Source organism: Struthio camelus, chromosome 1 (genome assembly GCF_040807025.1).
Source record: "Struthio camelus isolate bStrCam1 chromosome 1, bStrCam1.hap1, whole genome shotgun sequence".
NCBI lineage: Eukaryota > Metazoa > Chordata > Aves > Struthioniformes > Struthionidae > Struthio > Struthio camelus.
In genome coordinates this window covers 31,772,913-31,795,858 of record NC_090942.1, presented here as the reverse complement: position 1 = coordinate 31,795,858, position 22,946 = coordinate 31,772,913, and the positions used below count along the sequence as shown (strand labels likewise).

Here is a 22,946-nt window from a genome sequence, read left to right as displayed (position 1 = left end):
CAACAGTAAGCCCTAGCCAAATTTTTCAAACAAGATCAGGAATTTTAGATACTCACTTTAAGGTTTCCAGCATAAGACTCTAAAAATCCAGCTATTATCTGGTACTATCAGCTGCTCATTCCTCAAGTTGAACTTCTCAGAATTGAGATTGTCAGAAACACAGTCACTTCCAAAAAAACTTATTCATGCTTTAATGTGAGTCTGTATAACAGTTAGCTGTATATAAGAGTAATGTCATAATACATAACAGTAAGAATACACTACAATCAACTGTTAATTTGCATTTGTAAAGAGAAACAGGATTCTGCATGAACCTCTCTGCTCCAGAGAGTGGAACGTAAAGACTACAAATGCAAGTAGAAATCCTTTCCATTTTTACAAAGCCTACATAATTTCAAGCAGTTGCATCAGAGGATCTAGAAAAACTTATTTCTAGGAATATTTTATTTCACTGGTTCTCTTAAAAACATATCAAATTATCTCTTTGTGCTTTAACTTGTTCTTCTGCCTCAGTTGCAAACTTTCTGTCCATAGTTCAACAAAAAAACCTAGCTACATTTTCACAGAAAAATCAAATTTTTGCACCAATTCTTCAAATATGTCAAATACACTGACAACTACAAATAGTTGTTGCGTCCTTCAATCAGTAGTGCTCTAGTAACAAAATACCCCAAGAAAACTTTCTTTTTTTTTGGCTATTGATCATGCAGCAAACAAGGAAGAAGCAAGTATCTTATAAAATCAGAAAGATATTAAAGGTTGAAACTAAGTAGTCCTTGACTACTACTTTAAAAAATATCTAAGTGCTGCAACTGTAATAAAGCGAGGTATGAAATGTCTCATCCCCACTTTTTGGTTAGTGACATTTCCAGGATTTCTGTCCATAGAATTGCTCAAAGTGGTTATAATGACAAGAATTGAGAAGTGGCTCTTTCAGTTGATGTGTTTGAAAGGTAGCTTTGTACGAACAGCTGTGTTTTGAAAATGCTTGCCACCTCTAAATTGGTCCTTGTGAAGTGAACTGTTTGCCTTATTGCCAGCAGGGCACATTGCAGTGTAGCTGCTGCATTTTTAGTTTTTATCACTGTCTCTCTAACTGCTGAAGTGGAAAAGAAAGATTGCCAAAACCTGACGTGTTTCTTTTCCTTTCTGCCCACTCTGACTTGGTTCTTAGCTGTCTGTTGCTCCAGTGATGAGAAACGTTGCTCAGTTTATTCATTCCCTGAATGTCTTTTCCAGCTCAAATAATGGTGATACCCGCTTGTAAACCAATGTTTCAGCTGTCAATAGTAGTAAATGAAACAAATCTAATTAAGAATTACCAATTATTGTCTACAGAAGAGATAATTAGCCTGCCAAGAATCACACACATCAAGAATCCAGGGTGTATTTTTTTAAAGCAAGGGATATAACTTTAAAAGCAAGAGACGCACCATATTTCATAAGACGGTAGCTGTGAACTGCAAATAATTGGGATGGACTTTCAGAATAAATTAAAGAATTTGTCCAAAAAGATTTAAACAGTTTTAGGATAGAAATTCTGGTGTGGGAGAACAATAATAAAAACACTGAATAATTATTATTACTAATTAGCAATAATAAATAACTTAGATGCAGTCCCTATTTAGACTAGTTAAGGTAGGCATTAGGAAGCAAACCACAACATTTTATGTGGATGAGGAAATAAATGCACAATTAGTGTGCACATACTAATTTATCAATGTGCTTGGATGAAGAATTTCACATTAACGACTCATAAACTATGATACAAAGTTTTTGCCATTGCTTGTGTGAAAACGCTTATCCCACAGCTCAGCTTAGTGATGATAATTTGCTGCCGAGCCGCATCTCTACAAACTTTTCTATTGTGCACCATAGCAGGTGCAAGTTTTAAGAATCCCTTGCATCCCATCAAAGACCCTGAGATATAATCAAAGGCCGCTAAAGAAAAAGCTATATTAAAAATAATATTTTTATTTTATAGACAATGCTGACACAAATCCACCACTCAAACTACCATTTCGAGGAAGCACATATGTACTTTTGCACATAAACACTTGTGTAAGTAAATCTAAAATACCTTCAATATTGTTCAAAGGAACAGGGTAAATGACCTTTTGTTTCTCTTTCTACTTCTCAGCACCTTTAGAACCATTGACATTGAAAGACATTTGAAATGCAAAAATTTCACATAAAGCTGCAGTTGGAAAGAGTACTTAGCTTCAAATTATTAGACGGTATTAATAAAACACTCTGAAAATCACTATCAGTAAGGGCACTTCAGTTTCATCTTTATTTACTGTTATCAGTTACATTAATGATGAAAGGCAATCAAAGTATTCAGGAGGCTCCTGCCTTTGAGTAAAATCATCTACATGTTCAATAATCACAGATTCATCAGAAAGCAATTTTAGTTACTGTATAGGAAGAAAATTACGTAATTAAGAATTCTCCAATATATAAGCTTTTGTTTATGGGAACTGTTATAGACCAGACTCTTTGCCATATTTATTGTAAGATGAGACATTCCAATGTACATCAGTTTTCACTCTCTCATTTCATTTAGCACTAAACACATTACTCACAACTTTTTAGGTATGTGAAGCAGAAATAACAACTTAGAGAAACTAGATACACACCATTATAAAAATGATATTTTATATCCAACATTAGAGAGACTCACCATAGCTTTTCATGAAAAATCCAGTATGACAAAGTTAAATGCTTACTTTCCAGTATAAACATTTCTTTGTGAGGCTACATGCTTCACGGAAAAGGAACTGTGCTTACACTCTATAATATTGAGTGCAAAATATGATTTATTTTATTATAGTAAACTGTAGCTCCCTTCTCAGTTCAAAATGCTTTGTACATATCTCAAGGCTCAGGGTTAGAAATTAATTACACACATGCACACACAGTCTATGAAATCAGCTGACATACGCAAAGTCATACTGCATAACTTGATTCTGTGCTTTGATCTCTTCAAATGTGACTAGAAAACTTAACATCAGCAATCCATGATTTCGTCCTTTCTTTGTCAATATTATATATTGAAGTTTCACACAAAAATATTATCAAAAACAAAAATCTCCAGACAATATTTTGCTATTCAAATGACTCTATACAGGTTTCCCTATGCATTTCACTGCTTCTCTCTTTCTGTGTACTATCTCAAGAGCATCCTCTTCTAATTGAACCACCATAGATATCCATACTACTCCAGAAGTATTCTTTTATTCCATATCATGAATGATAATCAATAGCAAATCGTTTTTTATAAAATAATGCAGAAATATGACACTATTTAAACTAAAAATCTTTATGAAATAGTATATTCTGGAAGGATGACTTTGCAGGCTGGGAGAGAGTGTGAAAATTATTCTACAATCAAGGCATTCAACCCCAGTCAATATTTTATACAAGGCAGAAGCTATTTATCTGGAGAAATAAGATAAGAAATAAGAAATAAGATTTGTGCTAGGACACCATACGAGCTTGAGCTGATGGCTTATCAGCAGAAGCATTCACCAGAAAGACAAAAGACATTAGATTAAATCATAAGGAAGAAGGATTTCAACCTGGATCTCCCACATCTTTGATGTCTTTTGTGGAAAGCCCAGTCTAATAGATACGATACAAAAATGTTCACTGGTACTCCTGTTCGTGGCCTGAGAATCCCATAGATGCTGAAGTATAAAATAAATCCAAGATGGTGGCTCCACATACACAAAATTGTAGTAGCTTATGTGCTTTTATTGGTACAGTCATTCAGTTACCTAGGACTTTACATAAGAAAAGTCCATCTTGCTCTACATCCTCTCTTTCACAGTGCCCAACAGATTTCCAGGGAGGACCAGAAAATCTGGTCAGTTATGTAGTCATACCTCCCCAGAATACACTCCTATTGTGAAAGCAGAAGTTCTGAGCATCTTAGTGGCATCTAAGTACTGAATGTAGATATCAAAAGTAGCTCATCTCAATTAATTTATTATTCGTGTAAGATTTTCAATGACCTTTCGATTATTACAAGCTTATATTTTGTATCTGCCATGCTTACAGATATATTTGTAATATATAATTTAAATAAAATGCCAGAAGTCAATGGGGCACGTGCTGTAGAAAATACATCAAGAACAGGACTCACAAAATGCCCCCACAAAACCACTACTACCAACATAGTAAATTATATCTATGCACTTGGCACAGAATGATTTTTACAGAGAGATCCTAATAAAAGGGACAGTTCTGCATATTGGCATACAACCTTGCCTTCTGATGGCTAAATTATGAGCAAGTTATCGGCATCAGCTGTCCATGCAAGCCTTTATTTTTCTGTAAGTCTTGGGTTCACCTCTTAGAAATAGAAATAGAATATATTGTCATTATTTTCTATCAGCTTTTCTTTGCATTTCAGTATAAACTGGGCCATTTCCATAAAAACATATTATTAGTCTTCAAAACAGCAGAATGTTTTCTGTATGTTTATCTCACACATTCTCTGTTCATTTTATTAATACACTCATATGTTAAAGTAAAATATGAAATGTCCTTAAATGTACATAATACATACGGCAGCCTAAAAGACTTGCCAAATGTACTTCAGGTTGGCCCAATTCATGCGTCACTCAACCCGATCCAACACATTTCTTCTCAGCTGATAAGGAAAGTCTGTTCTGGCAATATGTCCATTTCCTCCTCGGCCTGGAAAGGAAATCTAAAATCCAAAGTCTTGACGCTTGACTCTTTAAAGTATTCACTAATTCTGTCTATCTATAGCAGCAACACCTCAAAAGTTATTTATGAACGTCAGTGAAGTACTGATCTTATCTTACAGTTTCTAAACAACATATTTGTGAATTTTAACACAAGAGGTAAAGGGAGAAAGGGCATAATATGTATCATATGGCAGACTTCTGAGACAATGGTTAGAGTCAAGGTATAGGCAGTACTCTGAAGTAAATGCAGCAATGAATGTGTCCTCCTTCATATATGAAGACAGAAGCTTTTTACTTATGTGCCTTGGAATACAATGTACACTCTTAGTAAGATTTTTTTCCCCAGAAAAAGTGAGTAGATACCAAAAATCCGAAGAAAGGATACATTGGATGGGGTATCCTTCAAGATGCTAAGCCTTCAGCCTTTATTTAATCATTTGGGACATGAAGACGACCAGCAACTTCATAGCAGACTTCAAAGTCTCACACAGCTATAGACCAAAGGAGAGATTACTAGTCTGGCTTTTTCCTTCCTTTCTAATCTCTCTAAAGACAAGTGTCTTTACTTGTCTTTACAATTTGTTACTATTATTTCTTGCCACTGAAGTTGTATTTTCTTCCTAAGCCAAAATAAGCAAGCCAGTAATTAGAATGAATTTGCCCAGATGATAAGCTATTTATTATGAGGTACACATTTATTTCTAATTATCTCTTTAATAATAAGCAAGTTTTCTTCATAAACAGCAGCTACAAAAAGAATTAGAAAATGATAAAACCTGTGGATTATCCATTTTGTATATTTCTATATAATTACCTTACAGCTTTGCCTAAGAAAATCATTATTAGGAATGTGTATTAATCCATCCATTCCATTTACCTTTGCTTACACATGTTATGTTCTTCATGTTCATAAACTTCATGTTCAAAAGTTAAATATTCATGCTCTGCAAGATTTTGCTCAGTTTTAACACTTTCAAAGCCAATATAATTGAGTCTGCTTCTGGTGATAACTGTAAGAAAAAAGAAAATATTCTAAAGGAGGATAAAATACTTAGAAAAATCTCACTGATATATTTTGCCTTATACTTTGTGGATCTTCATCGCTCCGTAGAGCAACGCTCAACTGGATGTATGACAAGCTGCAAGTCTAAAGATATATTACTATATTAACTTCATTTACACTGTCTGGATACCAGTACAATACTCTAGGTACCACAGTCATTTTCTTTTTTTACTTGCAATAATTAATATTAGACAGCAAGAGAAAGCTAAATTAATTTATAACTTTATAGTTTCTTATCCTAATTATTTCCTCTTCTTATATTTTAGGTCATCCTGTCACTCCTGCAAACACTAATCAATCATGGGATTTGAAGATAATACTACTAAATAAATGAATTGCTTAATCTCCTATGACCATCTATACATGCTTCATCCTCACAAAGCTTATCAATTTTATGTCATCAAGGACAGAGTGACCTTCATTTCCATAAAATGCCTCTTACTACTGGACAAGTTGGTTGCAAAGTTATCTTTTATCCTCAAGAAGAAAGTCTTTGGCGTTCATCATTTGCAAATGCAAGCGTGTGTTTTATCAATTGACCAGGTCACATTGAATTCCAAAACAGTAACTGTGGAACAGTAAGGAGCCTGTTACTTTTCTGAACATTTGAGCTAAAATGAAGGACATGCAACTCAAAATTAATTTTCTACTTGGCCTAGTTATCACTGCACTAGTACAAGCTGTAGGGAAAAAAGCGGACTGCCCAGAGTCATGCATATGTGAGATTAGACCTTGGTTCACCCCCAGGTCTGCGTATATGGAGGCACCAACAGTGGACTGCAATGATTTAGGTCTTTCTAGTTTTCCAGCCAGACTGCCTGCCGACACACAGGTTCTACTTCTACAGACTAATAATATTGCAAAAATTGAACATTCAGTAGACCTCCCAGTGAATTTAACTGGCCTGGATTTATCTCAAAACAATTTATCTTCAGTGACCAGTATAAATCTTAGGAAGATACCACAGCTGCTTTCAGTGTACCTTGAGGAAAACAAACTTACTGAACTCCCTGAAGAATGTCTCTCTGGACTCCACAATTTACAAGAGCTTTACATTAATCATAACCTGCTTTCTGTGATTGCACCGGGGGCTTTCATAGGCCTCAGTAATCTTCTCAGACTTCATCTCAATTCAAATAGTCTGCAAATGATCAACAGTAAGTGGTTTGAAGCTATTCCTAATCTTGAGATTCTCATGATTGGAGAAAATCCAATAATCAGAATTGAAGATATGAACTTTAAGCCTCTTATCAATCTGCGCAGCCTAGTTTTAGCAGGCATAAATCTTACTGAAATACCCGATAATGCTTTGGTTGGCCTTGACAATTTAGAAAGCATATCATTTTATGACAACAGATTTGTCAGAGTGCCCCACATTGCTCTTCAAAAGGTTACAAATCTTAAATTTCTGGATCTAAATAAGAATCCCATTAACAGAATACGAAGAGGAGATTTTAGCAATATGTTGCACCTAAAAGAGTTAGGAATTAATAACATGCCTGAACTGATTTCTATAGATAGTCTTGCTGTTGATAATTTGCCAGATTTAAGAAAAATAGAAGCTACCAATAATCCCAGATTATCATACATTCATCCAAACGCATTCTGCAGACTTCCCAAGCTGGAATCTCTCATGCTCAACAGCAATGCACTTAGTGCCCTGTACCGTAGTACAATAGAGTCCTTGCCTAACCTCAAGGAAATTAGTATACACAGCAATCCCATTAGATGTGATTGCGTCATCCGCTGGATTAACATGAATAAAACAAATATTCGCTTCATGGAACCAGAGTCACTGTTTTGCGTAGACCCTCCCGAATTCCAAGGCCAGAATGTGAGACAGATACACTTCAGGGAAATGATGGAAATCTGTCTCCCCTTGATAGCTCCTGAAAGTTTTCCATCTACTCTTGATATAAAAGCTGGTAGCCATATTTCCTTACACTGCAGAGCAACAGCAGAACCAGAACCCGAAATCTACTGGATAACACCATCAGGACACAAACTTTTGCCTAATACTATTTCTAATAAATACTACATTCATTCTGAAGGAACATTAGACATAAGTGAAGTAACTCAAAAAGAAAGCGGCTTGTACACATGTATAGCGACAAATTTAGTAGGGGCAGACTTAAAGTCAGTCCTGATTAAAGTGGATGGCTCTTTCCCTCAGAACAGTAATGGATCTTTGAATATTAAAATAAAAGATATAAAGTCTAACTCTGTTTTGGTTTCATGGAAAGCAAGTTCTAAAATTCTGAAGTCCAGCATTAGATGGACAGCCTTTCTGAAAGCTGAAAACTCTCAGGCTGCACAGAGTGCTCGAATTCCATCTGATATAAAGGTATATAATCTTACACATCTAAATCCATCAACTGAATACAAAATTTGCATAGATATTCCCACTATCTATCCACAGAATAAGAAGCAATGTGTCAATGTAACCACAAAAGGATTGGACTTCACAATGAAAGACTATGAAAAGAACAACGTAATAGGATTCCTTGCCTGCCTTGGTGCTCTTCTGGGAATCACCTCTGTGGTGTATCTCTACAGCTGCATCTCACAAGAGGTGAGCTATGATGTAGGACACAGCTATTTAAAGAATTACCTGAAGAAACAATCCTTTTCACTCAATGAGCTTTATCCTCCTCTGATCAGTCTTTGGGATATGGGCAAAGAAAAAAGCACAGCAATGGAAGTAAAAGCAACTGTAATAGGTGTACCAACCAATATGCCATAAATATGTCGGTATATAACTTAATTTCTGAAATAAAAAGCACATGACTGCATTTGTGCTGAATAAAAAGGCCACAAGAAAAAGTATTTCTTTTAGAAATTAGATGCCCGGACTTTGCTGCCACCGAGAAATGGGAATATGTACTGAAGCAGCGTAAGAGAAGAATTTTAACTAGATGGCTTCTAAGGGTATTCTACCAACCAAATACAATTAACTCCATTTTCTAGAACTTTCATGAGACTTTAAGTCTGGAATACCGTACAAATAGCCAAGAACATTTTCTGTATTTTTCTTTTTTTTATTATATAAGAGTAGTGGAACTGAGCAATACCTCCTCCTGTGCTGTATTACACACAATAGCCACGAGTTTTTGCAGTGAACAGAAAAACTAGAATTGACACATGGTGTAATGAAATGGACAAATTCTGTAGAGTAGACACAGTGAGTATGTGAAATTTTTTTATGAGGAAAATACATTTTTGATTAAAATCAAAATAGTTTTTGGCTTGTTTGTTTTTAAAAAAATATTCTGGTCTGACAATAAACAAACTCATTTTAACATCTGATTAAGCATCTCTTTACATGTTCTCCTGCTGAAATGCCAATCTGAGTGCATAGGATTATTTTTCCTCTTTTTTAGCCTGTATAACTGTAATAAACCACACAATAAATACTTTTATAAAGTATTGCCCCATACATTTAAGAAATAATAACTGTATTTTATATATTGCTTGTTGTGGGAAGAAGAAGGGAGAAGAAGGATGAGGAATGAGACATCAGACTGATATAAAGATAGACTATTAGATATTCGTATCAGCAAGTTTGAGGTTGGTTTGGTATTTTTCCAGAAGTCTAAAAACTAAATGCAATTCTTAGATAATGTAACTGAGTATTTAGTCTTCAGTCAAATGGGTAACCCGGTTATCAGTATTGTCTAAACTTTAGGTTGGTCATGCACCGTTGTACTCAGCCGGTTTAAACAATGTAGCTGATATTAAGGGCTTCTTTCTGGTCAACAACAAAAATAGAGTCTATAAACAGCATCTGTAAACCTCCTTAGCTTTCAAGATGTAACAAGCAAATAAATGACTGACAGAAACATGATTAGTAGAAACGAAATGAAATGAAACGAGAAGAGAACAATGAATACCTAACTCCACTCATATGGAAGTTAAATAAAGTTCTCATGGGAATAGGACTGGACCCATAAGCAGCAAATGTGTACCAGAAATTGCTGATCCGAATGTTGATTGCAAGCTAAATTCAATTCTGTTGGGATTCAGTAAGTACTTAGCAGTCCAGTCCAGTACAGAAAGGATATCAGACCATTAAGATACTTAATGAAGAGAAGTGGTACCTCCTGATAGGGAAACTAATAGCAAAAATTTTGTTATTTCAGTTGCTAGTTATGAAAACCAACAGAAAGAATGAAGAAAAAAATAGTTATCATTGCATATTGTGCTTAAGGAATTAAACATGCATATAGGTATCTTGAATAACAAAGTAAAAATAGGAATAAGAAACAGTTCTTGCAAGTTTTTAATAAACTTTAACATTTTTAAAACTCTATAATAACATAAATTTTATCTTTCTAAACATGTCTGAAGCAAACATTTCTGTGGAATCACTAACAGAATTGTTGCAGGTAGAAGCAGAAGTTCTACTTCTTGTACCTAGACATTAACTTTTACACTTACTCATAGTTTGCTGCATACTTTCAAAATATCTTTGGTCTGCAAACATTTCTAATACAGAAAGACCATTTAATTTTACCTATTACTAATGAATATGTTGCTTTCACGTTAAAGATATCCTATTTTAATTAAATTCTCAAATTTTTAAATTATGCAAAGGTTATTTTCAAAGTTATCAAAGTCAGAAAGGCAGTCTTGATGCTAATTTTCTGTTACAAAAAATTAGGAATTCATAGATTCAATAAGTTTCACCGAAGAAAAAACTTACAAGCCTGATGAATACTATTAAACATACAGGCACATTAAAATTTACCAGTCAGACATACTCAAATGGTGTGAAAGACTTCACCACCATATATAAAGCTTGTAGAGAAGAGCTTTTTATTAAAAAAGGTAGCTGAAATATGACCTATTACAAAGCAGGTATCGTATATGTCAGCAAGAACTTGACAGTATAGCTGGTATGTTCACCTTTGTCTAGTTAACGTTTAGCACCATTTGTGAAAGCTTTGAAAAGAGGATCTCATATCTTCAGGCAAAAATATCCCCTCACAAGAATATAAAATAGCACAAGTATATAAGTTGAATGGGGAGCACTGACTTGAAGATTTCCCCCCGCATACCCTGTAGGATACAGAAGTTCATGAAAAATAAACATCCTATTTGCTTTATTTAAATATCTCGCTAGAAGTTTTTGTTGATAGATAAAATATATTGCGTTTCTATATAGAAGAGTTTTCATACTAAAGGTAGCTGAAATATAACTAAGTACATCTCACAAGTATGTGACATTCTATACTTTATACTGGTATCAAACGAAAGTATACCTTACATTTTAAGAAGAAATTTATTATTCTATTACTAATTGCTTAGACATGAATGATATGCTACATCTCCTGAAAAAAAAAAAATAATTGCCTTATGTTATTAAAGTAGCTTTGCAATTCTCTTCTCACATAGTCTTGAGGAAGTCATTCAATAACTTCATGCCTTCCTTTCTCCATCTCTGAAAGTGTGTGTTGAGCTTTTGTTTTCAGTGGGAAAAAATCCTGGGTAATCAATCAACCAAAAAGATTCATTTTCTATAATTAACCATTATTAAATTGAGTAATATTCTTTATATATGGAAGGATCCCTTCACTGCTATACATTAAAAGTGCTACTTTAAGAAATACTAAGAGAGTGCTCATAACCAAAGTGTTAACAGCATTTCTGCAATATATTATGAAATCACACAGGTTTTGGTGGCCTGTAGAATGAAATATTTAAGAATTTGGTAGGGATGCCTATGTAAGGAGTACAGAGGAGGAATACACCTGGAATAATGAGAATAGGGATGTACCTTGAGTAAGTAAGAATTCTTGCCCTTACCAAGGGATATGCAAAATGAAAAGCAGAATTAGATTTAATCTTTTGAAAGATATTCTTACCAACATATTCAAGATAATCTCAGCAGACATTTATTTATGTAAGTATATGCCAACAGCATTATAAATCTTTTGTATTCTACTGAGGTTTTAAATACCTTTAGATTGAAATTTTACATGTATCTAACAGGAAAGTAAGTTTAGTGACTTTTTTTTCAATCAAATTCTATTTATCATAAAAATATGTTAAGGAAAAAAGCCTGTTGGAGCTGCCACCTTCTAAACTCCTTTAAATCAAATTTCAGTATGTGTATCGACCAGTGAATGGTTGTTTTTTTTTTTATTATATACCCCTTTCTTGTGTGTGAAGTACTTGTGTTCTATTAGCATCATGTTAGCCAGGCTGCAATCTTTTATTTTATTATATTATTTTATCTGCTGAACAGGAGCAGCATCTTGTAGAATATATGGCAATGCTCAGAATAGCATTACTGTGAATCACCTACCGTCCACACAAATACATCATCTTTAATGCCTACACAGAAATAGATATTCATGATACAGCCTAACAAATCTCTGAAAGATGCTACCACCAAGGATGCTCTTCAAGTTAAAATTTCCACAGAACTTGGTGTTGAGCAGTAGGATTCTTGTGTAGCCATGTGTAGAAATGGATAGCTGATCTTTCCCCACATATATGACTCTATAAACCTGAAGGTCCTTAGGAAGCAGTAAGTCTTCTTTCTAGCCTCAGTATCTTAGAGTATATTTAACTTGCATTACATTGCAGGCTTATGTAAAAACAACTCTAAGCACACATTTTCCCAGCAAAGTAGCACCTGGAAAAAGGTACTGGAAGAACTCCCTAAGAGTGCTGTAATATACTTTTTGATAATCTCTTTATTTACAGAGAGTTTTTTTTCCCCCACAAGGTAAAGACCTAAACTTTCTCTGTCTTTTATTAATTTCAGTTTAGCCCTTCAATACCCATCTATATTCCAGTTTAAACCATTCAGAAATGTTATTTTATTCTGATGTTACCATTTAATATGTTTCTAACACAGAGTTAAATCTTCATTTTGTGTAAATCACCAATCTGCACTTAGTGCAAAAGGAATAAACCATTTTACACTATTTCAGTTTATCCTAAAGTCTAATCTTGGTGTTATACATCATAGCATGATGAAGCAAATTTAGTAAACTACGAGCAAAGCACCCTGCTCGCAGACTTTGATATTTCAAACTTATTCTTTCCATATACTTCCTTTTCTATATTCTTCTGAGGTAAGGAGGCAGTTGGTACAAGGTGCAAAAGGAAAAATAAAATGTGAGAGCCTTTAAATTCTGGGAAACACGTCTAATTGTGATGAGAGAAGCAGGCAGAGAGAGTTATTTCAGGAAAAACATGTTCAAATTAGCTCAGCAATTTCATGGCAAATCTCCCTTAGTTTTTAAATTAGAAGAAGGAAGCAGAAATCAATTTAGAATATGAATTTGTAACCTTTTTGTGCAGGTTTATATGTTCTTGTAATTAATAGTTTACTTTATATTTACACACACATTCAGCATAACATACTTAGTGTTTAAGACTTCTGTGAGTTTTCAAGGTTACATTCCTGATTTTTTTCGTGCACGGTGAACAACTCAAGGCGGTACTTAGGAACACATGGCTTTCAAAATGTCCATATTTTAAAAAATGACTGCAGGAACGACACAGAAACCAACATCTGAATACATTTTTTTTTTGTTTAATTATCTGTCCTTCAGGAAATTTTCTGTTATGTGATCAGCAACTCCAAAACTTACAGCACAAATTTACCATGACTTTTGCAGAACTTTCAGAATAATTATCTGTATTTAATTTAATATTGTTTCAAAGCTCCATGCTTAATCTTATTTTCTTCTTAATTAACTGAAATGTTTACTCGCTTTAATTGAAGCATACACTGACAACTAGCTACATTTAATTTCCTCAGAAACAGATAAAAGCATTGTTACACACCTATGTTTTCTTCTTATTTAACGGTTTCCTCTGAGGAAACCAATACATTAATAATACTATTTACTGATTTTTCAAACTAGAAAATAGTAGGTCATACGTGGATTAACTTTATCTTGGCATTTGACAGTAAACCTCACTCTGAAACATTTTACTAACAAAAGAGTTTTTGAAATGTCTGGCTAGGCAATACCCAAAACATAGACTGAAAGGACTTTTTAATTCAGTATTTCATTCTGTTACCTTACTTCTGTCAGTTAGGTACTAGACTGAAAATTATAGAGTTCTAATCATTGAAAGATAACTTGGTAAAAGATTATTTTACTTCTTGATAAAATCATTAGAAATATCTTTCTGATATGTACATCAACTAAGACAACCAAGATGCTAGCATACATATGTACAAGGCAATGTAAAAGATATAGCTAGTTAAATGGAATAGAGAGGATAGCCACTGAGCACAAACCACTGGAGATAAACCCAAGACAATTCACCTCATGGTAAAGATGAGAAATTCTGCTTCAAAATAGATTAACAACAGCATGCTGTTTTTGCAAAGGTAAGAAATAAGATGATTAGAAACATAGCTGGAATAAAAAATTACTGGTGATGCCTACCCAAAGGTCACGATACTTTACTACAATATAGCTTACAGATAGACATCTTGAATAAGATTGAAAGGACAGCGATAGGTAATATTAAGCAAGTGACCTTCTTAGAGCACATTCCTATCAAACAAGTGATAGTAGGAAGAAGATGCTGGAATAAACTGTGAGGTAAGAAAAAAATTGCCTCTTTCTGGAATATTGGTTCACCTTCTCCTGGGAGACAGGTTTGTGTAATTTGAATAGCTTCCAGTTTAATACTGCTGGAACCAACCGGAACCAATCTTCTAGGAAAAAACCTAATTAGATACTCAGGAAGATGTTAAGCTACAACAACAAAAGAGAAGGATTATCTGAACATTCATTCAACGCAAAATCAAGACATTGAGAACAAAATTAACCGAGATGCCAAAGGCTATGAAGACTGAAAAAAAAATCTTAAATTACCCATATAACAACTCTAGGAGCTGGATATTAAACAAGAGAATTGCAATTACTCATTTATACAGATAAACTGAACTTTAGCTATTACAGAAATCTGGTGAGATCAGCATGACTGGAATTTTAAAACAGATGACCATACTGCTCCAGCAAGAACTATGCTATACAACTGAGAACAGAGCTATAAATTTCAAGTTCAATAAAAATTCTGAAGGAGTTGAATCCTCTTGAATGCTTGTGTTATAGAATAATGTGAAAAGAATATAACATATCAGACTGAACGCTATTCATGACTACAAGCACTTCAATATTCTGAAACAAAAGCTACAGGCATTGTTTGTAAATGGCACAAGCACACCTCAGAACTACTGATGATTAGTGAAAACTGGCCCCATGATAAGTGACTGACTATGATATACACACATTGAATCCTTTTATGTTATTGTTCTGTTTACATTAATCATTCATTTCTGTAACCAGAACATTTTCAATAAGAGAGATAAGGTTAAGCCAATCAGGACAATATGTTTAAAAGACATGTTATTTTGAACACTCAAGAAAAATTGTAAATACAAGCAATGTACCTGCTTGACTGCAATATTCTCAGAGATACAAAGCTGCAATTATACTGAAGTGCTTTACTACTTTCAGTTTAAAAAATGAAGTAGATAGACTGATCTTCAAAGAAGGCAGCTATAAGGGAAGGTTGCAAATGATCATAGATCTTGAATGTTTTTTTGAAATAATGGACAAATCACTTTTGTCCTTGGCTGCTTCTAAAATTATGACCAATTGTCAGACCTACCAAACACGAATAAAAGGAAAATTATGACTGTCAAATTTCTTTTTCGGGGAATTACAGCCATGAAAAATGGATATGAATCAGTTCATACATTTAACTGAATGCAAAAAAAAGAATATTTAAATATAACCAACATCACATTTCAGGAAAAAAAGGCAAAATATGTCTACCTATGAAGAGCCTTCACACCTTACAAACAAAAACAGTATTTATTACTTGGTTGCAACCATATAAATAACTTCCAAACTCTTATACTGTTTCACTATATATATAGTTACGGCATGGTATGCCATAAATGTATAACACGGTATAAATATCTAGTGACATTTTGAAAGCCTTCAGGCACATCCCTCCTGCCGTGCAGTTGCTGCACCAAGGGACACCTATCTCTTACAGCTCTTGTCAGCCCTGCATGTTGATTTTCCCAGAGCATCAAAAAATGGCTGGTGATGTTTAGGAACATAACTATGAAAGAACAATCATGCACAAAAAGAAATTCCATTATATTCCAAAGAAATTGAACAATTTGATTGGAATTGTCTTTTGTCTAAAGACAATTGTCTAAAATGTTATTTTACAGTTACCAGAGCTCATTCCTACTCACCATAAATATATGCTGAACGGTGTCTTTACTGTCAGCATGCAATTGGGATGAAAATATAGTTATCAAAACTATTTTTTCCCAAATCAGGTGGTAATGAATTTTAATCTTGTTTTTTTCATCTAACTATATAGGAATTAAACTAGTGGACAAAGAATTTATTTTGAAACTAAAAAAGAAAATTCCAATGTTTTTATAATATTAAAATGCATTAACAGGATTTCTTTAGCCATTTAGGAAGAAAACCTTCCATTTTCATTTACCAGATTATTGTCATAGAACAAATACAGGTATTTACATAACACGAATTAAGAGAAATAACTGAAATGAAACCCTGACATGAAATGTTGACGTTCTTGTCAACATTTCAATATTTATTGAACCTAATATTTTCAGATTTTAAAAGTTCCTTTGTAAAACGTTTATTTCTAATGTTCATCTCAAAGAGACATTCAAGTACTAACTCTATAAACCAACACTCTTCAAAGCTACTGAACCTCTTGTTTAATCATTCATCATTTTGGAGATGAAAACTCCTTCAAATGAAATTCCTCTGCCTGATAAAAAAAGTTTTTTTTACAAACCCTTCTCTCACTTGCTGAAGCTTTTATTCTCTCAGCTTCAATTATTTTTATATCTTTTTTTTCCTGCTCCAAAGCCCTTTTATTTGCCTTGATACAAATGCTCAGCTCCTCTCCCTTCCATAATCCCCATCAGTCCTTTGCTTATTTCCCACTACTATTGTTGCCAGAATTGTCACATCATTTCCAACGCTGCCCATAAGACAGATGTTGTCTGACTTAATAACAAAATTATCAAGCAAACATCATATTTCAAAGCAAAATATTTGAATAGGAAAATATAAATATTAAAGAAAGACCTAGAATTCTTAAAGAGAGCCCTAGTGTGAAACAAATCAGTCAATGACATGAAGACTCCTGCAAGGAAACAAAGCATAAAAATGTAATGACATTCAGATGAAAATAATAACAATAATGTGGGAGTAAGGTAAAGCTGAAAGGGCAGGCAATTTGGGCAGATGGCCTATTCCTGATCCTAAAATAGCTGATGTTCTTTTTAGCATTACAGTTTAGAAGAGTGGAAAACAACTCCATCTGCCTTACCATTACATAGCTATTGTTCCTTTTTCGTGTTGGTAACAATTTCATGTTGTGCTCCAAATAACCTTAATGCTTTTGGGAATCATAAAGCTACATGCTGCATGTGTTCAGGTGTGAAGGGAAATTTAGAATAAATGGTCAAAAGAACAAAATATTATTTACCATAATAATTGTAGTTTCTTGATCCAAGACCATTTACATTCATACTGCTATAAAATATACCCCCTAATGTAGAACTTTAGAAGTTGAATTCACTGATTCTCTCCTACCCTTTCAAAATACAAAATTGGGCAATACTCAGCCACAGAACAGTATTTCTTGTAAGTAGGAATTCTCCACAAAAACATGGAAAGGAACATTAGGTAAGTATAAGGAAAAACCCCTCCATACTGAACTCTCCTTAGAAGACTGCAGCTACCATTGTAAATAATAATCTTTTTCCTTCCATTAATTACCCATCAAAAAGATTACCAAGATCTGCAGAGTACCGAGTCCTAATTACTACTTTGAATGCAGGACTGTTCTCTAAAATTGTGCGTCCAGGCTAGAGCTCAAGGAGGAAGAGGAAGGATGAGGACAACTGCACACACAGGAAGCAGTGCTGAATCCACTGTTGAATCCAGTGCTGAATCAGAGCAAGCTAGGCTACAGTTCCTGTCCTAGATATAGCCTACTGCTTCAAAATGTGCTTCCACATGTGACATAAAACTACTTTCCAGTCATCGTGATGAACTACACAGCATGATTTTTTTTGACAGTCTGAGCTAACTTTATTCCTCATATCCATGATCTTCATATGCCACAAGGATTTACTCTGTTTCCCAGTACTAATGCAAGCATAGGATCCTCTACGATATTTGGGGCAATAGATCAGCTTGAGACTGCCTGTTCGCACTTGAATGGTCTGGATTTTGTTTGATCAGACAAAATTCTTGCTAGCCAGCTAAACAGCTCCCAGGTTTACAAAGATAAGGAAATAAACCTGAATAGTCCCATGTTAGTAACAAGGTTTTCATAGCTGGTCCCTTCACTCCTAGCTATTGCGGTAGATGAAAAAGCAGGTAAGATTTGAGCTCCTAGAGAAGCGTGTACTTACTTCACTCTCCAGCACTTCAGGAGATCTGAGAGCTAGGTGCTAGAACAAGTAAGTCTTACTGCCAACAGGGCAATAAGAGTCTCCTCTATCAGTAGAGGACAAAATACAAGGAACAAAGCAAGACACAAAAATCGGCCTATATATGTCATTTTTCTAAGTACTAAACTTACTAAATATGGTTTCCAGTGACAACACTATAGTGCAAGAATGACCTTATTCGTCTTTTGCATTAAGCCTAGCAATTACACCATCTGGATAAGTGTACCTTAAAGTATAAATAAATGGGAAAATCATCTCTAGTCAAAGGAAAAAAAAAAAAAGAGAGAGAGGCATCCCCAAACTGAAGTGTGCAGCAGTATGGACAATGCAGAAATGAGAGCAGAAAATGAATGCTGCTTTTCAAACTAACTGAAGAGCAGGAAACAAAAAAAACTCAAAAGCTTTCATAACAGTTAATGAGCTGTGATTCAGAACCTTATCAGAGAAGAGAAAACATGATCCGTTTAAAAGGGCACTAAAATATGGGGCTTGCACTGGAGACTGACAAAGCTCAAAGAGAAATATTTCATACTAAGTTTGGAATAGCAGTGAAGACAGTCTTTATCTATACTCATTTCTTCAAGTTCATCCCTAGATTCTCTAAGGTAAGAATTATAGACTCATATACTACACTTTACAGGTCAAGGGCCTGAGTCTGTCTTTCAGCATATAAACAAATCAGATTACTTGAGATGGCTGTTGCATATAATATTTGTGGGCAGAATCTTACTGGAAATTTTTATTTTTTTGTATGAAATTATTCTCCATGCTCTTAATATCTACCATGCATTTTTGTTTCTGTCTCTAGCAGGAATTTTAGGCAAACTTAAAAACATATAGCTTATTACTTTCTAGCACCAAAGACAGTGGGTCACTGTCTGAAGGCCATCAGAGACATTATGGTAATGGTAGAATGATTTTACATGATGAAAATCATTTAATCCAATCTTATTCTAACATATAAATGGAAAATACATGAAAAGGGCTACAAGTAGAGTTAGAATTATCACCTTTAAATTAAGTGTAAAGTATCCAATAGTTATGCAAAATAAAAATAACCATTTAATTTCATTAAAATAAAGCAACTACCATGATTAAACTACAAGTAGTCAGACATTATGACTTCTTTACATATTAGGTAATAAAAGAACTAAGTGAAATGAGACTCTTACTGCGAATTAGACTCTCCTTTTGGTTAATTTAATCCTACCATAACATTTACGACAAAATGTGACAGGTAAGTACATATTATTTAGACAGCTATTCAAAAAACGCATTTCTGTCTAGTTAGTCAGACTATGGAGTCAAGAGTAATACTCTGGTATCTTCTGAGAAAAATACAGTTATATAAATCCATTTAATATTTTTTTTCCTAACACTAAAACAGTCAGATGTTTTTTGATCAATCCACTGTTATTTTTGTGCTTTACAAAAATTAAACTGCTTATCAATCTTTAGTGTTAAAGTTTTATACAATTTAGTTCCATAAATACTCTACAGATATTTGCAACAAGCACATACTCTTTTATAGGAAAATAAGAGCTATATTGAATATTCATGTGCCATACAAGGTATTCCAAAACATAAAACAATGTTTTCTCCTCCCAAACCATCTGCTTGCACAGGTTTGCCTGTCTTTACCTAGGTAATATAACACATGCACATCATTACCTCAATTCCATCTCTTCTAAGGCCATATAAGAGGATTTCAGTATTCACAGTAGGATGAAATGTATTTCTATAACTTTCAGATCCTTGGTGTGAAAACTCCAAAATAGCACTGTCCACCCTCCCAACATTTATAAACGCATATTCACATTATCTTGCCCAAATCACCCTGCTGGCTTTCAAGCTGCTAGAGATACAATTTTAAATTATTTTATTTCCAGTCCTTCTAGGAACTTCAATCTCTCTCAGCCTTGACATTTCTTCCATTCATTTAGCATTAATCTACTGTTTGCTCTTATATAAAATCACACAAGTGTGGGCATGCAGACTGCCTTTTTAACTACTTTCTACTTCATTAACACTTCATCTATTTCCCAATCTCCTATGAAATGTATTTCTAGCATATCTTTCCCTATGCTATCTATTATTATTTCTGTACAATTACATGAAGAAAGAATACACAAAAGAGCTGAATTGTACTGTGGATTTGAGTGCAGATTTCAAGTATAGCCAGAGGAAAATTAATTCTTTTATTGAATAAGAAATATGACCCAAAATCTTTACATCAGCTTCCATATCACAAGTAGAATTCAGAGCCTTCCAGAGAACATGGGGGATTTCAGCCAGATTTTAAGACAGCTCAGGCAATACTCAAATCTCTGCACTCCTGCCTATTTAAGCAGTTTACCCTTCTTAACCAATATTTCTGTAAACTAATGTTTTTCTCTAGTCTTTGAAAAGCTGGTTGAAATGGAGGATCTCCACTATTGCCAGAGCAATTTTATACTACTTCTAGCTTGTATAATATCTGAATTTTTAGAAAGAGAAAATGGAAAGAGAATCTTGTTATCCATCCAGCTTTTCAAAAGCGTATTATAATTTATAAGCAAGCATACACAAATAAACACATTTTGGCAAAGTACATATATTAAAGGGGAAAGATACCTGCTGCCCTGAACATTGGTTAAATAACTAGTTCTGAAAAAAAGAAAAAAAACAAGCAGATCTTCCAAGGTTTTTGTGCACATCAAGTGGTACCTAAGTGCCCACCGGTACCTTGTCATACAGCAAAAGCAGTTAGGTGCATAACATCCATTGAATTGAACGGATATTAGCCTGTAACCCATTTAGGTGTTTTGGACAATACTAAGTATGTCCCTGAATTGTCAGGGGCCTTGCCTCATGGACCTACCTGACTCATAGACCTCAAAATTTTTCATATGATGGCTCAACTGAAGATGGTATAAAAGCAATGTACATCACTTATTTAATTGAAAACATAACATATATTTTTAATTAAGACAAAATGGGAAAAGAACAGTATTACTTATTTAAAATACTTAAAATAGAATACTTCATGGAAAGCATCTGTTTCAGGATTAAATAATTAAATTTCCACAAACAACATCAAAGAAATATTGGATGGTTGGAATTTTAAATGCTGGCACAGGAATGTTCCGCCTCTTCAGATATTATCTAATTACAAACAAAAGTTATGTGCCATATTCTATACAATAATCTAATGACCTTATTCTAAGATACCACCAAGAATTTAGGTTTTGACCAGATTCTTCCTCCTTCTCTTCCTGACCTAAAAAGTATGCAAGACTGCTCGTGCTATTCACCTCTACCTACCAATTATCTTCCTACTAGATCTCTTAGAATTCAGCTTGCCTTCCTTCTCTTTTTGTCTCCCTCACCTGAAAATTTCTTTTTGCCTTCAACTATCTTACATGTGAAAGTCCCCTGTCTTCATATGTCGTACAACATCAATCTCCCACTGTTAGCAACTCCTATTTTGCTTAACATTCTGGCATCGAACTCTACTTTGCCCTTCCCAAAACTAATATTCCACTGCACTGGATATATATAAAATAATCGAAATTCTTCTTAATAAAATACATACATTAAAATATGCCAAATTGTATGTATAATGAGTAGGTGTTTACTTTAATCAGCAGTGTAGAAATCTCATACATATTCAGAAAATGAAAAAAAGTTTAAGGAAAGAAAAAATAATGGTTAAAAAGAAGGTAGATTACAAACTTCATCATTTGCTGCTAGCAAATCAAGTGCAAACCATATGAGAATTACAAATAAATCTGAGGAAAAAATCAAAAAGAGTAGACAATCAATAAGATTAAGTCTATGGTAAAAAAAAAAAAATGTAATCAAGGATGACAGAAATATTTAAGAAGAAATCAGAAAAGAAGAGAGCAATCCTGGAAAAATGTGGCCAAAGAGGATAAAATTGCTAAAAGCGGGAGCTGGCACCAGGATCAAATCAATATATATGAGAAAAGACTGTCCAAATGAACAAAACAGTTCCTACAATTAGTTTTTATTGAAGTTGAAGGAAAAAAGTAGGGTAGAGGAAAGGTAAGGTGGAGGATAGGAAAGACTGTTGAAGAAGAAAGAGGTAGATACACTGGTGTCTGACAACTCACGCTGGTAACAGAAGAATAACAAGCTAGCAAGAGATGGGTCTGTAGCTGGAAGCAGACTTTGGACAAGAGGAAGTAGCAGTATTATTCAAAAGAGAGAAAGATTAACAAAGAGAAAAAGGAACATGATAAAAGTGCATTTGAAGATACTATGAAATATACAAATTAAGAAGTTTGAAATGAAGTAAGAAAGAATTAACAATGATGGAGGAGAAGAACTAGGCAGAAGGAGTATGTGCTTTGATTTTGGTCAAAATACTTATTAAAGAAGAATGCGTATCAGCAGCTGCATGAAGCCGATACCTTATAGGTATTCTGGGCTCAATGGGACAGCAATCATGTTCAGGAGATAAATATTTCTGGACTTTAAAAGTCATATTTCAGCAAGTAGCAAGGAAAAAGTTTGAGTACTATCGGTAAACCAAGCAGTGCAAAAATATTTATTAGAGGTTAAAAAGAAATAAATACTTAGGCAATCAAGAAGAGCACGTCTGGAAATTTTGGCTATAATGCAGAAGGCAGCTAAAACAGGTAGTGGCATTTGGGAA

At 34.1% G+C, this 22,946-nt stretch overlaps 2 protein-coding genes across 3 annotated transcripts in view; one reads left to right on the top strand and one right to left on the bottom strand.

Moving 5' to 3' along the window:
* Positions 1-9,087, top strand: part of LRRN3 (leucine rich repeat neuronal 3) — a 36,296-nt gene extending 27,209 nt beyond the window's left edge. Inside the window, exon 2 of the mRNA XM_009689218.2 lies at positions 6,048-9,087. Coding sequence (XP_009687513.2) covers positions 6,398-8,524 — 2,127 coding nt within the window. The 5' untranslated portion in view covers positions 6,048-6,397 and the 3' untranslated portion in view covers positions 8,525-9,087. The remainder of the gene's footprint in view (positions 1-6,047) is intronic.
* Positions 1-22,946, bottom strand: part of IMMP2L (inner mitochondrial membrane peptidase subunit 2) — a 488,691-nt gene that overhangs the window by 269,603 nt on the left and 196,142 nt on the right. The window lies entirely within an intron of this gene.